The sequence below is a fragment of the Notothenia rossii genome (assembly GCF_949606895.1).
Source record: "Notothenia rossii genome assembly, chromosome: 5".
Lineage (NCBI taxonomy): Eukaryota > Metazoa > Chordata > Actinopteri > Perciformes > Nototheniidae > Notothenia > Notothenia rossii.
Genome location: NC_136903.1, coordinates 79,062,378 through 79,076,430, shown reverse-complemented (window position 1 = coordinate 79,076,430; position 14,053 = coordinate 79,062,378). Strand labels below are relative to the sequence as shown.

General features: G+C 39.9%; 1 protein-coding gene across 1 annotated transcript in view; it reads left to right on the top strand.

The window, feature by feature from the left end:
• cpne5b (copine Vb) overlaps positions 1–14,053 on the top strand; it is a 114,240-nt gene that overhangs the window by 16,891 nt on the left and 83,296 nt on the right. The window contains exon 2 of the mRNA XM_079681343.1: positions 13,706–13,746. Coding sequence (XP_079537469.1) covers positions 13,706–13,746 — 41 coding nt within the window. The remainder of the gene's footprint in view (positions 1–13,705; positions 13,747–14,053) is intronic.

Genomic DNA, 14,053 nt, shown 5'->3' with positions numbered 1-14,053 from the left:
GGATCCTGGAGGGGCCTGGGAGTATGCTTATCCATTCTACATGTGTTTTGTAGACTTGGAGAAGGCATATGACCGGGTTCCCAGGGAGTTACTGTGGGAGGTGCTGCGGGAATATGGGGTGAGGGGGTCTCTACTCAGGGCCATCCAATCTCTGTACTCCCAAAGCGAGAGCTGTGTCCGGGTCCTCGGCAATAAGTCGGACCCATTTCCGGTGAGGGTTGGCCTCCGCCAGGGCTGTGCTTTGTCCCCAATCCTGTTTGTAATATACATGGATCGGAGGCGTAGTCGTGGGGGAGGGGTCTGCAGTTTGGTGGACTAAGGATTGCACCACTGCTTTTTGCAGATGATGTGGTTCTGATGGTTTCATCGGTCTGCGACCTTCAGCACTCACTGGATCGGTTCGCAACCGAGTGTGAAGCGGCTGGGATGAGGATCAGCACCTCCATATCTGAGGCCATGGTTCTAAGCAGGAAACCGATGGACTGTCCACTCCAAGTAGGGAATGAGTCCTTACCCCAAGTGAAGGAGTTCAAGTATCTCGGGGTCTTGTTCTCGAGTGAGGGAACAATGGAGCGTGAGATGGGCCGGAGAATCGGAGCAGCGGGAGCGGTACTGCAGTCGCTTTACCGCACCGTTGTGACGAAAAGGGAGCTGAGCCAGAAGGCAAAGCTCTCTGTCTACCGCGCCATTTTCGTTCCTACCCTCAACTATTTCGGATATAGGCTTCCGTAAGACACGCATTCAGACCTGGTTAAACTCTACACCAGCCGTAGCAGTTAAACTAACCATGCATAACAGAAGCAATACAGTGTAAATGAATGCATCTGGAATGCGATCGATTCAACATCAAAGCACTGCCAGTACTATAGTTTGGACTCACGTGCTATGAGAGAACTATTTATGAATTGCTGCTCATTTCCTTGTATAAAGATGTACTAGTAAACATCATTTTAAAAGAGCTTTTCCAAATTATTTTTGAACTTAAAATCATGCATCCAGACTCAATTTACAAGTGAGCAGTGTTAGTGAGGAGTCCTCATTGAAGCTTTTTCTTATTAGCCTGTGGCAGCCTGTTTATGCTGACTTGTGCTCTATTCCAAGTCAAGAATCTCCTCAGCTCAATTGCCATGTTTTGAAACGCCTCTTCAAAAACCACTGATCCCTAATTATTTATCGCTCTCTTTCTCAGCGCACAGCTAGGAGAGCTGAGGAGGAGCCCTCCCTCCCGTAGGTTAGAGGAAAGGGGCTATCTAATTACTGTGGTTTGTGTCAGATCTCTGCAAATAAAGTCTAACAGGAACTTGTTTCTTCTCCTGGTGCAAGAGGAACTCCGTTGTACTCAGTCTATTTCTGATATAACCTCTGAGGACTTTATTTCCCCCCCCCCAACGTTCCAAGTCCCTCACACATTCTCTGACACACATTCCTGCTTTTCTTTTCTTGTTCTTTCATTTGATTTTCTTTTACACTCCTGCTCTCTTGATTTCAAAATTCCCTTGTGCACAGAGACATACATACGCACACCCTGCCCCCGCTGCCTCCACATTTCTCAAATCTTTTCATAACCTCATTTACATAAGGGAAGTTGTGTTTCAGGAAGTTAGTTTGAAACCCCCTCGGTATTTCCATTCCCTTTGAAATGGATTATGTAACACCTAATGCAAGTTTGTTGACAAGTATGTATGTCATATACAATTTATCAGTTTTGTTGATGCCTTATGTGAGAGTTTAATCTTATTCATATTTACAGTAAGGCTAAATCGTTTTCATCATCGTGGTGACACGTCGGAGCGATCTTTTCGGATTGATGAAACATTTTGTGATCTATGTGTCTTTAAAGCTTTGTAGTAAGGATCAGGGGATTTCCCATATTATTAAAAGAGGACTGTATTTTTACAATAATTACCTGCAACCCTGAAGACATAAACTCTTTAAAACCAAGTCTGGTGTGGCTTCATATTGTTGTAGATGGGAACCTCATTAGATGAAGTTTTGGGTTGACTTCATAATTCAGGGCAGGACTATTGTTGACTTGGGGCTGGTGTGTGGGAAGGCACTTGCTGGGGGATTCACTTGACTCAGGGTAATAAAATAATCACTTTGATGAGCTTTTGTTTCAGGAGACGGATAGGTTGAGCCGGGCGCTGGCGTTTGAAGCCTCGGATAATGCAGCCTTTTGCCGTGCTTCTGGCCCACTTCCTGGTTGAATATCTTATACACATCTCTGAGTGTATACTGTACATAGATGGTTGTAGAGCAGCTATAAATAATTCAGTTGTGTTTCATCATTCACTCCCAACACCTTGGGTGCCATTATATTGGCTTGTTAATTTTTTTGCTCAACTTTTGTATCTCATATAAAAGCCAACATTAAAATAATGGCCAAGTAGGAATTATACTCCAGGGATGTTGCCTCCACAAGAAAACATTGAGGGGGTTGAAAGCAAGGTTGAAAGCACGTTTATTTATATACAGTAGCACCTTTCAACACAACGCAACTCAAAGTGCTTTATAAACAGGAAAAATATTAAAAGCATTAAGAAATAGTGAAGCAGAAACACATTATAAAATGGCATTTAAAAACACAACAAAAGTAAACATAAAACATGCTAATATATCAAATACATTGCAGTGTCAGATATGAAAAGTTCACATAAAAGCAGCAGCAGAAAGAAAAGTCTTCAGCCTGGATTTATAAGTAGTCAGAGTTGCAGTGGACCTGCAGGATTCTGGCAGTTTGTTCCAGATGTTTGGAGCATAATAACTGAACGCTGCTTCTCCATGTTTAGTTCTCACTCTGGGGACAGAAAGCAGACCCGTCCCAGAATACCTGAGGGATCTGGATGGTTCATAATGAAGCAGGAGAGCAGAAATGTATTTTGGCCCCAAGCCATTCAATGATTTATAAACCAGCAGCAGTATTTTTGAAATCAATTATTTGACAGACAGGATGCCGGTGTAAAGATCTGGAGTGATGTAATCCACTTTCCTTGTGTTTAGTGAAGCTTCAGGCATCATCTTTCTGAATTATCTGCTTTCTAAGAGATGTTTTAGTAAGACACCATTACAGTAGTCAACGTTACCTATACTACAACAGCTGTATATTAATTATAATGTTAATCTCCACTGCACTGATACATCAAGTCCTCTATTCAATTTGAACACATGTGATACTAATAGAGAATACAAATATATGTGTCTTTATATTTTCAGGCTTTCATTGCCATGCACTTGCAATTAAGTGGCATTCAACTTGGTTTAGTCTGAGGTCATAAAGGTGAACACATCAGAAAGTAGAAGCTTTTAATAATGTAATGCCACACAATGCTTTTAATTATGCATCTGCAGCAGAAAATGTCCCCTTCATAGTAAATAAGTAATTTTGTAATTACAATGAGATGTAATTATAAAGTGTTTTTTGATTGGCTCTCATTTTGATATTTGTTTTTAAGAACATCAAACACTGTGATGGTAGACATTATAATAACATTATTTTTCATGTGTGAAATGTAACACAATAACATACAGTATGTCAATGATTCAATAAAATGCACCAAATGAACACAGAAAACGGTGGACAAAACTTAAACTACACAATATAAGACCATATTTAACAATAGGATGGGATCAGGGGTCTGAATAACTGAATTTAAGGCACATCTATTACCTCCAGGCACTAAATAGTAAATACATATCATTGTTACATAGGCGGCTCATCTATCATGCTCCACAAGAATATCATGTCAAGGTTATTGGGTTCAAAGTATTGATCAACCTTCCTTACCAATTATCTTCCTGAATAAATGACCACTCCCAGAGGACTAAACCATTGTAGGTATTCAACACCTCAACAATTGATAACCAAATGGCAACATTGTTTACAGAGTGTCAGACCCTCTTAGCTTTCCAGAAATACTCTATATATCTGGCTTACCCTGGCCTTCTTCACACACCGACTATACAATATACAGTGGGGCAAAAAAGTATTTAGTCAGCCACCAATTGTGCAAGTTCTCCCACTTAAAAAAATGAGAGAGGCCTGTAATTTTCATCCTAGGTATACCTCAACTATGAGAGACAAAATGAGAAAAAGAAATCCAGAAAATCACATTGTCTGATTTTTAAAGACTTTATTTGCAAATTATGGTGGAAAATAAGTATTTGGTCACCAACAAACAAACAAGATTTCTGGCTCTCACAGACCTGTAACTTCTTCTTTAAGAGCCTCCTCTGTCCTCCACTTGTTAACTGTATTAATGGCACCTGTTCAAACTCGTTATCAGTATAAAAGACACCTGTCCACAACCTCAAACAGTCACACTCCAAACTCCACTATGGCCAAGACCAAAGAGCTGTCAAAGGACACCAGGAACAAAATTGTAGACCTGCACCAGGCTGGGAAGACTGAATCTGCAATGGGTAAGCAGCTTGGTGTGAAGAAACACCAACACACTACGCCACCAGGGACTCAAATCTTGCAGTGCCAGACGTGTCCCCCTGCTTAAGCCAGTACATGTCCAGGCCCGTCTGAAGTTTGCTAGAGAGCATTTAGATCAGGGGTACTCAAATACAAATGTTAAAGGTCCAACAAAAATGTTTTTAATAAGACAAAGGTCCGATTATTAAGGTCATTCAACATTTTAAACAATTGCAACAAGATTCTTAACACGAGGTTGCAAAAACAAAAATAATCTGTATGCAGCAGTTTTCATTGTTATTGCGTCTGTGCTTGATCTCTCAGAGTTGCAGAGCTGCACAGTTATGAATAAAGGCAGCCGCACCCTCTTTCATTCAGCATTCCCATTATTGCTTTATAAATGTCTTGCCCCCTTGTGTGTCCACTGAGGTTCGTCAGGCCCAACACATCTTCAACAAACTCCCCCTTTGCCTCATCATAAAAACTCACAAACACCAGCAACTGAGCATTGTCAGTGGTGCCAGTGGACTCATCCACAGCTAAGGAAATGCACTGTGCATTTTGTATTCCATCACAAAGCTGATTAATCAAATCACCAGCCAGTATGTTCTTCTGGTTGCTGTGGAATCTGAGAGGGGGATTTGCTTTATTTGACCTCTTTGCTTTATTTGACCTGTCATTTCCTCTTTTTGTTTGCCTTCAAACATGGTCTCCATCACTTCAGTCATGCATTATTTTATACTTCAGTTATTATCGAGTGGAAAGTCCTTACCTACTGGCCTAGTGGTCACTTTTTTTTGACTGGGCAGTGTAGTTTTACACACCGTCTTATTTGACTTTCTCAGGACTTAGAACAGTTTTTTGGGGGCAGACCCCCACAAAGAAAAAACACGTAAGGTCATCATCTTAACAGTTTTGTATGCTCATCCCGTGAGCAGAGCATCATGTCTATTACAGCTGAATGCGGCGATTACCATTTTGTTCAGCAAAACGCCTCACAAAATTAGTAAGATCCAAAGCTTTAGTGCGTTTTGATTCAATGCTGAGTACAGCCAAACTTGACAGTCTCTTCTCTGTCATTGTAGACCGCAAATACCTCATTCCTTCAGTACTTGGGTCCGAATCAGTCTATGGTCCGAATGCTTCTCGTTTTGCGCCGTACCGTTCAAATGAAATCGCCGCCAATCATATTTCAACGCTCGCGCCATGGGTTGACGTGCGTTACAAGACGTGTGTCTTGTGCTGCATTCACTTGCACTCGGACATTAGAGACGTTCTCTCATAAATGTCCGATGAGCCACAACTTTTCTTTCAAAACAAAGCTGCCAACTGGGGTGGCAGCTGGGGTGGCAAGGCCTATTTTTAGGGTAGCAGTTGCCACCCCATGCCGCCCCGGGGTCCCCGGTAGGTGAAACTAGGCTTCTAGCTACAGTACAGATGCAACTAGATGAGCTGTTAACTCTCGCTCTGACTTTTTTTTTTTTAAACACACATTTTTCCCACCCGCATTCCGTGAAGACCCGCCCTACTGTGCCTCTGATTCGCAGACTGTTGGTGGGGGGGGGAAAAAGGCTGACGGGATGCTGAATGTGATTGGACCAATGCGTTGACAGACACACACAGACACACACAGACAGACAGACAGATAGAGCGCTGTTTGTACACAACGGAGAATTTTGACTCGTTGCGTTGTCTCAAAAATAACACAGATAATACAGATAATACATATGAAAAGTATAATTTCGCTCAAAGTCCAGAGACAGTTGTCGTTCGGTCCGGATCCGGACCGGAGTCCGGACTTTGAGGATGCCTGATTTAGATGATCAAGAAGAGGATTGGGAGAATGTCATATGGTCAGATGAAACCAAAATACAACTTTTTGGTAAAACTCAACTAGACGTGTTTGGAGGAGAAAGAATGCTGAGTTGCATCCAAAGAACACCATACCTACTGTGAAACATGGGGGTGGAAGCATCATGCTTTGGGGCTGTTTTTCTGCAAAGGGACCAGGACGACTGATCCGTGTAAAGGAAAGAATGAATGGGGCCATGTATCGTGAGATTTTGAGTGACAACCTCCTTCCATCAGCAAGGGGATTGAAGATGAAACGTAGCTGGGTCTTTCAGCATGACAATGATCCCAAACACACCGCCCGGGCAACAAAGGAGTGGCTTCGTAAGAAGCATTTCAAGGTCCTGGAGTGGCCTAGCCAGTCTCCAGATCTCAGCCCCATAGAAAATCTTTGGAGGGAGTTGAAAGTCCGTGTTGCCCAGCGACAGCCCCAAAACATCACTGCTCTAGAGCAGATCTGCATGGAGGAATGGGCCACAATAGCAGCAACAGTGTGTGAAAACCTTGTGAAGACTTACAGAAAACGTTTGACCTCTGTCATTGCCAATAAAGGGTATATCACAAAGTATTGAGATGAACTTTTGTTATTGACCAAATACTCATTTTCCACCATAATTTGCAAATAAATTCTTTAAAAATCAGACAATGTGATTTTTTTTTCTCATTTTGTCTCTCATAGTTGAGGATGAAAATTACAGACCTCTCTCATCTTTTTAAGTGAGAGAACTTGCACAATTGGTGGCTGACTAAATACTTTTTTGCCCCACTGTATCTTCTTGTTATGAGATCAAAAATATATTGGCCCTGAAATAAAGTTACTGTGGACCTGAAATGTTTTCGTAGGATAACAAGAGGTTCTGAACTAGGGCTGCTCAATAATTTTTTTTTTTCTTTTTGGTTTTGCAGTTATATTTTAATTATAATTAGTTATAATAGTTAATTATACTTAAAGTTCAGGGTAATCAACTTTTAAAAACATACTGTTCACATTTTTTTTTCTCCAATAAATTGATGTTTTCAAAGTCAATGAATAATCGCAATTACAATTATTGGCCCAAATAATCGAGATTATGATTTTTGCCATAATCGAGCAGCCCTAGTCTGAACCACTAAAATACATTGACGTTGCCTTAGCTGCAGCATGAGAGCGACGTTGTTTCCAAAACCTCTTTTATCACATCAATACTACACAGTTTGAATCATGAGTGAAAACGTTTGATTCAATAATGAATTTTTCAAAGATGATAAAACACATTTTCTCATACATTCACACCATCAGCAGTTTTGGGGGTGTTGAACCCATGATCTCCGGAACATAATTGCCAACTCGAATCACAACTGGATCACACCTAAAAAAGAAATGCCTTGACTGAGCGAATGGTGGAAAATAAAGAGTAGTGGCGCAGGGAATAAAGCAATGTGAGGCTACGTTTAACAAAACAGATATTGGTGATAACAATAAAGAAATAATACAAAGGAAGCCAATCAACAGGAGGTGGAAAAGACAAAGCAGAGAGGAGGCAGTGGTGGATGACATTATGGCCTGATTCATTTTGGAACATTGTGCAGGGAACACATTAAATAAATTAGGAAAGAGAGGTTGAAAGGGAGGGAAGGAAAGCTACAAGAATTGTTTGGATGTTTGCATGCTTGGGTGATGATGTCTATGCATGCACAAATACAGCACTCACACAGTTCCAGACAAATGCAAATGTTAAGTGCCCACGGTGATTAATGCTGTTCTGCTAACAAGTGAAACGTGCTGTAAATCAGTGTCAAGACTTCCATAACAATACACTTGAAGCTTGAGTTTCTGATGTTAAGTACAACCACCTCTTTTACTAAGAGAATAGTCCAAGTACAATAGTATTATAATATAATAAAATGATTGAAACTATGTCACTATATTTGAAATATAAGAGATGATACATTTTCCCTCTAAGTCCTGCTTCAAAATATGAATACAATAATTAGTAACGCTAGAACTAATGGCTTTCTGTGACCATATACTTGTACGTATGTATTGTGTCATAACTACAGTAGGACTCAAATCTCTAATTTTAGCATCTTATCAGGAGCCGCTCCATGTAGTATCTTTAATTAACTTGAAGTTTTTCAGTTGATATAACATGATTATTCTATAGACACAAGAAAATGTAACACTTGGTGTCAACGTCCCCTGGCTTTGGCTATTTCTAATTTGTGATGACAAGCAATTTGAAACCAATCCGATCCACTCAGAGCTCACAGTACTTAAAGTAAAAATAGAATAAATAAAAGGTCAGGTGTAGACTCCCACACTGTCTTTATAATTAGGAGGAATGTATCATTGTGGTAAGTAAGAAATATAACAACCTATTGAAAGCCTTTACGATTCTCTCTTTTAAAAGACAGGAACAAATTAATGTTCCACTCTACACTGTTTTAAGATGAAGTATCTAATTTGCTTCATCATGCATCTGCTAAGAATATAATTTAATTGATTTGGAGGATTTAATAAAGAATTTGGATCAAATCTAATTAGTTCTTAGTGGGTAATTTTGACGCCCGCATCAGCACTCATTCACTGTCTCATAGTTTAAGTAATCATAGTACGCCACGACAGTCTACAATACTTGTAATGATTATTGGTGTATTTAATTGAGGATTCACACTTAAACTATGACAATAGAGAATAAATAAAAAGGGATTGCTGCATCACGATGTTTGAAACCTATTTTTTCCGACTGGATTTGTGGCTGAGAATTGTTTTTGACAGGGATGAAAATACTTTTGAAATTAGCTATCTTCTTTCAGTATCGCAAAATCAGTTTTTCATCTTAATTTAGATCAGATTGTAATACAAGGCTCTTTTGCCCAGCACTTTGAACTGTGTTCCTTTAAATTGAAATCACAGAATATCAGTCAGTACTCACTTTGTAACTTTAAATGCGAGATGAAACATGAGATATCAGGATTAAACGTTTTCTCCTTTCCCCAGTTATTGCAAAAATAAAACTCGCTCAAGAGCTTCAAAAGCGAGGGAAGAAGAAATAAATGGAAGCAGAGGAAATATCAAAATACGCTGAGGTAGATGAAAGAACACAGCTGAAGATTTATTACAGAAAGATTGCAAAGGAAAATGAAATGAGAAAGAAACAGCAACAAGAATCAAGAGATGCCAGCGGGCTTTGGCATCTGAAGTGAGGGCTCTCATGTCACTGTAGAGACTGAGCGAGCGAGAGGAACACAGAGAAGGTAATAGTGGAGGGTACACAGTAGCCTCTGGCACACATAATGAAAAGGTCAAGGAAACTTCATGGAGGTATAACACAGACACTCGAAACACAGCAGAGGTTGATAGATTAAGTTAGGGACCAAGAAAGAGAGGGGTGGTACATTTACAGTATTGGTATAAAGTCATTGGGTGAACAATTGAATATTGGGTACCAGGTTGGGATTACATGCACTCCTGTAATACATGCAATTCATTTGCTCGTGATTTGGTATGAACATACTTTATTTGCCTTGTCAGTTAGAATAGATAAGACTTAAAATGGATGGATTTGCTAGCTAAATAAATATTTGTTTATGTTAAGTGTTACACGTGTCATTCATAAATACAACCGTGCCTTTTCATATGTATTTAATTCCACATATTGATGAAGGCTCCGACTGAAATGTACAACATCTTTTAAATCTTTATTGTGTTCAGGCACTGTGTCTATAAACCTTGAATCCAAAGAACACCTTCAAGTGTCTGGTATTTACTTGGACTTAATTTAAAATTCAAGACATCTCACAATCTCGATGTCAGGAGTACATGTGAAGAGTTTTCTAAGATAAAAGACTTATCTACTGTAAACCTCTGAGCCCACAAGTCTTTGATGTCTGTATGGCATGTAAGGAAAAGCGATATAATGAAGGCTTTCTTTGTTTCGACATAAAATATCAGAAGATCTAAAGGCAATAAGAAAAAAGATATAAGTTAAAGAAGACATATCATGCTTATTTCAGGTTCAAACGTATATTTTGGGTTTCTAGAAGAACATGTTTACATGCTTTGATGTTCAAAAAAATACATTATTTTCTTATTCTGTATGCATGACCGTGTTGACCCTCTGTCTGAAACTCTCTACGGTCTCTTTGAGGCCCCCTCCGAAAAAGCCCACTCTGATTGACTAGTGAGAAAAATATAGCATCTATAGCCCACAGTCATTTCACTCAGAATACAGATTCATGTGCACATTTTCAAACACAACTTCAGTAAATTATATGTTAAATAGTTTGATTTAAAAAGCACCAATCAAAATACTTTATAGATGATTTTCATCTAACCATGTGACCTTATGATATACTATAAAAAGACGTGTGGATAACACGGTTAAGCCAGTCTTTTTGTCTCGTCCATTCACCCTTTTTTCATATTGCGCATAAAAGCATTTAGAGAAAGTAGCTTGGGAAAAAAGCACTTCACAGATAAGGTGACGGAGAATGGATGCTGGAGTGTGACGGATGGGCGGAGAAGCACACAGTTTGAAAGAGACTCTCGAAAATGACCTTTTTGCTCTTTCTCCTCGCATTGCACAAGCCTATAATTTTCTGTCTCCAACCTTTGCTGCGAATCAATGCAGCCGGCAATAATCTAGCTTCGGGTTCAGAGGATTCATTTAAAATGTGCTCTTTGATGCCCGTACTTTCCAAAATGATTACTTCAAAGACAAGACATTAACTTGCAAATGATTATACCATTTATTAATTTAACAATTAGTCTGGGAATAAAGGGCACTCATTACATGTAGGCTATTGGCCTCAAAACCACAGTGTAAAAAAGTCTAATTCTTAGATCAAACCTTATTATTTTGACATTAACATGATGAGTTAGGGTCACACTGAATGCTTTCACAGAATAATGATGTGTGGTGTAAGTTTGGAGAGCTGAGAAAGAAATATGTTTTCAATTTAGAAGCAGAAATGTTAGTAATCAGGCAGCTATTGTACGTGTTACCAAACCCAACAATTGTCTGTGCTGTGCTAGCCAGATGATTTTGCAGTCAGTAAATCTATAAATAAGTAAGTATGTTTTTGCCCATTACAAACCCAATTGAACATGCAACACAGGCACTTTATGACTGTGGTTTGAAGTTTGAGTGCTCTCTAATATCGTAGACATACAGAATTTGATCTATGTTCTTATTTCTGTCAAACTATATTAAAGTGGCACAAGAGACTTATAGATTAAACCAAATGGGTATATTGATTTAAACTTGCTTTGAAAGTTTTCCATAACTTAAGAGTACATATCATAGTACTGTAGTTAAGTTTGGCTTTTTACTTTACAGCATAATATGGCTTGTGAACCTAAACGCAGGGTAGTTCTGACTGTCCCGTTCAGAGGCGCGGGAAGGTATTTTGAGTGGGGGTGCTGAGGTGCTGGACTCCAGTGAACACTATTACGGAGTAGAGCACGCACAAAAAAACTCCCCACACGCAAACACACAGTAAACCCGCGACTGTTACAATGAAGGCTCGATAATCAGCTCACGGCAGGGGTAAAGTGCTATTTTTTACGAGTGGGGAGCGGACCTCACCTCCTTTAGGGGGGTCCGGGGGGATGCCCGGGGGGAAGATTTTTTTTAAATATTGAAGTTAAAAGCATCAATCTGGTGCCCTTTGAGAGCAACATTAAGAGATCGATGGATACATCTCTCAACACCCAGATGAAACACAACTGTAAGCAGATGTTCTTTTTCTTTATGGATATTTTACAAATCACTCCCCTTTCAAACTGTATTCTTGTTTTACTGCCATATAGTATTTCATAATTGTTTTTCCTTTATTCTCTTATTTTTTTTTTATAACTATCATGATCATATGAAGGTGTGCCGCGGAAATAATATTTTGAATAATTTTTGACCAAACCGTTTGAGACCCACTGAGATAACTTAGACTAAAGTTAACTATCTAAACACTCAGAGAGTCCTTTAGCTCACCTGAGCCTCTCAGTCTGAGAGGAGAGCTCTCCTCCAGCTTGTTGTGGAACAAACAGCTCCGTATGTCCGTTAGTGCAGCTAGCTAACCAGATGCTAACAACACGGTCCCTGCTGCTGGCACCGGTCCCTCTCTCTCTCCCCCTCTCTCACACACACTAAATGCGCTATTTCCGCACACACACAGAGCCGCGAGCTTGAATGACACAAGCACACTTTTATTTCCATCCAACTCTCTGATTGGTCTGGTGTCTTGCCTCTGTTGCATTCACTGAACACGGGAAATTACAGTTCTGCCGTCTTGATGAGGTTCACGTAAAGCACGGTTAATGTATTATATTATTGAGGTAGAATTGTCCGGGGCTACAGAAAAAACATTCGGGGCAGGCCAAAATATCATTTTACCAACAATGTGGAATTTATTGGCTACATATTACACAGATTATGCACAGCGGGAGCAGCAATAACCGTCAAATAATAATTCAGACAGGGGAGCTCCGCACCCCCTGCCTGCCGCTAGGGGGTGCTGCAGCGCCCTCAGCACCCCCCTTCCCGCGCCCATGGTCCCGTTACACACACACTTTGCTGGATTAAGCATACCTTAAACAGAAAGTTAAGATATTTTAAAGAGGCCTTATTATATCATTTTGGGGGTTTCTCTTTCCTGTAGTGTGGTATTCTTTTGTGCATGTAAATGGTCTGCAAAGGCGGAAATCCCTGAGTTCCCTCCAGAGGACGTTTTTCTCCCACACACAGCACATCGAAGCGGTTGACCAATCACAACAGAGCCAGCCAGCTAACCAATCAGAGCAGACTGGACTCTTGTTTCAGACAGAGGAGTTTCTATAGATGAACAGTTTTTTACTTTTAATCTAAAGGATTTGTGATATCCTACCCAACCACACACCACCAAACTTCGAACTCAGCATGAGTCTAATAAGCCAGAATGATTGAACACACCTATCTGTGCACTATCTTTAAAATAGAGGTACTATTACGAACGTTTGAACGTTCCTTAAAGTACTATACTACCTTGTTGTTCTAGGGACTTATTATTACCTACTTGAGAAGCCAAAATAAACTCGTAACGTGAACAAATGATCCGAGGCTGAAGAAAGAACCGCACTTTCAAAGATTTATGTGGTGGGCCATCATTTGTCTCCCTCTTGGATTTAATTTTAAATTGGGTTACACTGCCACATACTACTGTGTTGTCGTCTATTACCTTGAGCTATTTGCAAGGTTTTATAGGTAGCCTGGTGGAGGCTTAAAATATCTGAAAGGGGAACGGCCGAAGGTACTAAGTGCACTATGACTGTATACGACAAAATGCACATGGGTAAAGTGCAATTCCACAATAAAGTGGTCCTGAGTTGATCACCTCAGCCCTCCTTTACAGCAACATGTCAGCACAAACAAGATTTACTTTGTCAACGAGTAACTACTGTTTCTGTCCTCCATTTTTCAGAAATCTGCTGGATAAAGACACATTCTCCAAGTCGGATCCATGTAAGTACAATATACACTCCGTTTGAATGTCTGTGCTCTTCTGTCCAGGTACTTTAATCTGTAAAAGTACAGCCTTCTGTCCTTCTCCAATTTTGTTTTTCCCCTTTTCTCACTCTGTTATTTTTTGGGATATATTGCCCTGTGATTTGGGAAATCTTTGTTGTGTTGTTTGTTCACTGTAGTGGAGCTAAAACCCTCACATAGATTTCCAATTTGGAATCTGACTGCATTTCTCTGATTGTCCCTCTCCCCTTTTCCTTCTCTTTAACCCTCCTTTTATTCACAATATTGCATTTCTTTCTGCCTC